This window comes from Notothenia coriiceps, unplaced genomic scaffold (genome assembly GCF_000735185.1).
Source record: "Notothenia coriiceps isolate Sejong01 unplaced genomic scaffold, NC01 NC01_scaffold00036514, whole genome shotgun sequence".
NCBI classification, from domain to species: Eukaryota; Metazoa; Chordata; class Actinopteri; order Perciformes; family Nototheniidae; genus Notothenia; species Notothenia coriiceps.
In genome coordinates, this window is record NW_011369215.1 from 238,088 (window position 1) to 243,465 (window position 5,378).

At 43.3% G+C, this 5,378-nt stretch overlaps 1 protein-coding gene across 1 annotated transcript in view; it reads right to left on the reverse strand.

Moving 5' to 3' along the window:
• The window catches only part of cfap44 (cilia and flagella associated protein 44), a 23,165-nt gene that overhangs the window by 1,461 nt on the left and 16,326 nt on the right, over positions 1-5,378 (reverse strand). The window contains exons 22-26 of the mRNA XM_010792657.1: positions 3,314-3,420; positions 2,588-2,696; positions 1,475-1,683; positions 811-952; positions 170-347 (exon numbers count right to left, since the gene is read on the reverse strand). Of these exons, the coding sequence (XP_010790959.1) occupies positions 170-347; positions 811-952; positions 1,475-1,683; positions 2,588-2,696; positions 3,314-3,420 (745 nt within the window). The remainder of the gene's footprint in view (positions 1-169; positions 348-810; positions 953-1,474; positions 1,684-2,587; positions 2,697-3,313; positions 3,421-5,378) is intronic.

The window sequence follows — 5,378 nt, forward strand, 5'->3', positions numbered from 1 at the left end:
CCTGAGGATGAACGCTGAGAGGAAGAGCACAGAGCTGATAGGCCTGGAGAAAAAAGTAGACACACACACACACACACACACACACACACACACACACACGCGTGTGTGTGTGTGTGTGTGTGTGTGTGTGTGTGTGTGTGTGTGTGTGTGTGTGTGTGTGTGTGTCTACTTTTTTCTCCAGGCCTATCAGCTCTGTGCTCTTCCTCTCAGCGTTCATCCTCAGGTGTTTGGGCATCGTGAAGTCTTTGTCTGACTTCAGTTTTAAGTCTCCGAGGTTCTCTTTGGCTTCGACGATGGCCTGCACATCCTGCGGATCCTCACAGTTCTCGCTCGGCTTCTCTGCGTAACTGAGACACCAAAATGCTGTCACAGTTTTTTACTAGCATCATAATAGTTACAATAGAGATCCACCAATCGTGTTTTGCCCCACATGACATGTTTTTAAAATTAAGCGCAAGAAACATGAATAAGGACTGTTACCGCACTAGGAGAGGGGGGTTTTACTCAAGTTTCTAAGATCCAACTCATACATTTGTGAGAAAAACGTGTTCTTTGGCATTCCCTATCACCAAAAACGTCTGTGTGGTGATGATTATAAAGTTTCTTTCCTTTGAATGTGTGATCTAATATCAAACAATTTCGCTTATTCTATGAACTTCAATCTCTGAAGTTTTTTACTCTGAATATTACCCTCTTTCCCCGGGCTTTAATTTTTCTTTTTTAACTACAAAAGCCATCAAAGGACACAATGACTATAAAGAAATAATAATGCCATTTATAAATCTAACTAAAATGATGTTAGACACTCACAGTTGGGCCCATTCCTGCTTCCTCTTCTCTATCTTGGCTCGAGCTTGTTCAGCTTTCTCTGCAGCCTTACGGAGCCTCTCCATCTGCCGGTCCCCCAGCTTCACCCCTTCCGAGCCGGCCACCAGGGGGCACAGATCCTCCTCTGAAGGACCCAGGATTAACCAAGTGGCAGACATTATAAGAGAGCTGTCAAAATTCTCTTTTGATTAAACTAGATTATATAAACTTGTATTGATCCCATTTTAGGAAATATTTGAAATTCTCAGGAAAGGAGCTTCAATGCTTCATTAATGATATGCACAGCACAGCAGTAGACCCCATAAATGATGCTTTTATTATTATTTTTAAGAGCAGGGGCAACCATTTCCTTTTACTTTCCATTTTTAATTACAATTCTAACCTTGGTAATGTTATATATTTTTCAATGTCATCAACACTTATACTCATCACACAATGTTGATTATTCTCTCAGAACTAGCTAAATACATGGGTCTGGGGTAGAGATCTTCAGAATTGGTTTGGTAACTGCTGTGTCACCTCATGTCTTGTGAATTCTCCGGCCGTAGCTCCAAATAAACCCTAAATGTTTGCCATCAAGTTCCAGCTCTCTCCGTGTCTCTCTGAGTCTCGTCTCCATTGCTTCAGAAGTTTCCATCACACCTACCTTCCAGCATGCTGCTGTCTTTGGCAGGTTCCACTCTGGGTCTTCCATGTTCCGCTGCAGCAGCCCCGTCTCCCTCAGGCCAGCCGGGCCTCGTCTGATGTCTGAGCTGCGCTGAATGCTCCGGGAGCGTGGGCAGGCTGTAGGTGGAGACTCTGTGGTCGCTGCAGATGGCGACCACGGTAACCACTTTGGAAAGAGAGTCTTTGAACCTGACAACAAACATGAGAGGTGGGTTTTATTCTGGAGGCTGGATATCTTTAACTCCTAACTACCTGCAGGGGCAGAATGGACATGTTATGAAAACGTCTTAGGATGCTAGTCCGGTAAAAATATTTGGTAGTTAGTCTGATTTGTTGACCATGAAGAAGGGATTTATTAACATTCTACATGTCCACTCAATGTCCATCAAAATGTCCTAACTTAGTAAAACGTATTAAAGTTAAACGTATTAAAAAGTAACTTAACAGACATGTTACGAAATATCAGCCACAGATATTGAAGGATAAGTATTACACTCATAGACAGACAACACTTCTTTAAATTGTATTAAAGTCAAATACACAGCAAGTAAGATGTTTTCAAATAATGTTTTTATATCATACTAATGATCTAATGAATACACCATTTACTACTACTACTACTACTACTACTACTAATAATAATAAACTCAACAATAAATATTTTAAAGCCGCAATTACTTTGCACACTTTTATAATGTTAATACCGGTAGTATTCGTTGCTTATATTATGTTGGCATAGGGATGGTCTATTATAGTGTGTTCTAACTTCATCTGTATTTTTATATTGTGTTTTTGATATAGATATACTGTTGAGATGTATATGTTTGTTTCCTACTCTATTTTATTTTTTTAATTCATGTCCAATGCCTTGTTTACGATCTGCCGTGAAAATACATTTCCCAAATTGGGTTCAATAAAGTCAAACTATCTCATCTAATAGAATGTGTGTGTGTGTGTGTGTGTGTGTGTGTGTGTGTGTGTGTGTGTGGTGTGATGTGTGTGTGTGTGTGTTGCTGTGTGTGTGTGTGCTGTGTGTGTGTGTGTGTGTGTGTGTGTGTGTGTGTGTGTGTGTGCTGTGTGTGTTCAGCAGTACCGTCCTGCATTTTCTGAGCTGCTATGCTGCCAGCGCTCCCTCGCCTCCCAGGCCACCTGCTCCCTCACCAGCCTCACTGCTGGGCCTTCTCCCTCTCTGTCCCTGCTCACTGAAAACGATGGGGTGCAGCCTGCAGCTCCTTACACACACACCACACACACACACACACAACACACAACCACAACACACAACACACACCACATCACACACACCACACACACCCACACACACACACCACACACACACACACACACACACACAACACACACACACCACACACACACACACACACACACACACTACAACACACACACAATTCACACACACACACACACACACACACACACACACACACACACACACACACGACACACAGAATGACTTTGAAGTACATGAATTCCCTGGAAATCTTGATGCATATTTATGCCAAACCAAATACAACTGTTTCTTATACCCCCATACTTTAATGGGTTGACTTTGTGCTGAAAACAGACTATTATCCCCCAGTTTGAAATGCCGTAAAGCATGTTTTCTAGGGTTCCAGAACATGCTTTCTTTAAAAGTATAACATGCTTTTCCACACTTAGATAGTGGATTGGTGGAAACCAGTATTTGATAGCATTTACTGAGACATCCCATGTAGGGGAGGCCCCACTTGCTGATTTCATTTCCATCGAAACTGACATAGGTGACCTCTCGAAGTCTATGTCCACCACTGAAACATACCTTCTGTCTGGAACCATAGCCCCATGTCTGCCTCTGATTGGTTAGGCTGCGCCGGCCGGTCTACTAGCATGCCAGGCGTTTCCCCAATAGTAAAGCGGTTACTCCACCTATATGCCAAGCTTACATCACACCACCACATAGGCGTCCTGTGTGTACCACCAATGTCATTTGGTCCCATGAGATAAATGAGAATGTAGCTTGATCTATCTAATGTGCATGGCCGCGGGTCGATTAAAAGGCGCCACTGTAATCAGAGTTCCCCCATGCTTTAGACGTGCTGCTTGCGTCGGTTGGATATGGACAACAAGGTGCTACTTGGCAGCAAATAACAGTGTGGTAATGGGTGGGAGTGAAGAAGTAATAACGCCAAATCTGTATTAAATGTGACTGGCAGTAAGTTTATCGGCGTTTATGAGACAAATATGATACGTTTAAGGTCCAGTCAAAGCGTACAAAGAATAAAATCAATTGAAATTCAATACAGAAATGACCCGTTGTTATTGTTTCATGAAGACCTTGACCTTATCAAAGGATAAAAGACTTTATTCAAATCCAAACATCTGTTAAACGTTTTGATAGTCCTAACGAACACAGAGGCTTTCGATTAAAACTGGGATGCTGGCTTAATGCAGTGCCTACTGCATGGTGACTCCTGGAGGATATAACATTTCGTTTTTTATTGCGGGAAAAGGCTGACCGGTTCTGGAAAAAAAACTATTAACTTGCACTTGCCTGCGTTGATATTAGGGCGTAGGCTATGGGGTATATGAGACAGATTTGTTTGTAATTCTGCAAAAAAGGGATATAATAACTCAGCCCCGTAAGCCGGCAAGCACTCAGCATCAATCTTCTTGAAAGGGGACAAGAAGAGAAATAAATAGACACATTTTGATCCCGATAACTCTGTCATTATATTAAATAAAAGCCTACGCAGGTAGATTACTCTATGAAAGAAGTGTCAAGGACGAGTGCCTAACAAACATCAGGTAGGATTTTCTGTGAAATGGCGCAAGATTGGGTGGGGAACACGGGGGAGGCGCAGGGTGTCATGGGCAAAGGGATTCCCTTATTTGGTATATAATTTGCCAACTGGCTAATAAGCCTCCGCCTTCTTTGGGAGGGCAAAATAAAAGCACGTAATAAAAAGTGTGCTTCACAAAAAGGAAAAGTTGCGTCAAATTCAAAAACTCTTGAGGTTAATGCTCTACCAGTACATTTTCCAATGGATATACCCAAATGGGCATACATCGTCTAGTTATGTCCTTGCATAATTATGATGTGTATGTTGGCGTCTGGGCCCTTTCATTGCGAGTCAGTGTTTATTGCAGCATTAACTGTGTTGCCCTGGCGAAGATGAAGGTGTGTAGCGCTTTTAGACAAAAACCGTGTAAGGGTCGACCCTGCTTCTGAGTCGTCGATATGACTGCGCAAGTTTTTGATCGTTTGATAAGCGAGTCTAGCTGGATATCGCGGCCTGAACATGTGTATATTAAAGCCTGTACAGACTCAGATTGTATTTCAGCGAGCTATTGGGTCGTGGACAGAGGAGGCATCATGGAAGTGTTCGTTGTTGCTGCCTTTTGGCCGTCATGTGGTGGCGCTTGTGCGAGGGAATCGTCAAGGTTAAGGGAGAGATCATCTCGTGGTACGCTTTCTATGGGCCTGTTTTCGTAAAAGAAAACAGATTTTATTTTTATGAGCGAAACAAATGGACTTTGGCAAGATCAACCGCTTAAAGTTGCCCCTAAGGGACTAGTTATATCAGCCGGGTTAAACTTGCTTTCATGTTTATGAATTGCCGCTTCGGTTGCCTCAGGATTCCTTCTGGAATAAGCCACAGAGTTGCTATTTGCGTGAGGGCCCGGACTGGACGAGAGAAGGGCCGAGTTGAGCTGCCCCTTACCATGGATCCGGGCTCTCAGGGTCATCGAACGCGATGAGTGTTCCACCTCTCGTGCGCGAAGCATTCACGAACAGCTAATACCGCGACGTGAAGGAAATCCCTAGCCTGGGCGTTAGACGGCGCATTGTACACACCATCCCTGACTGGGATGGGGGTGTGCGA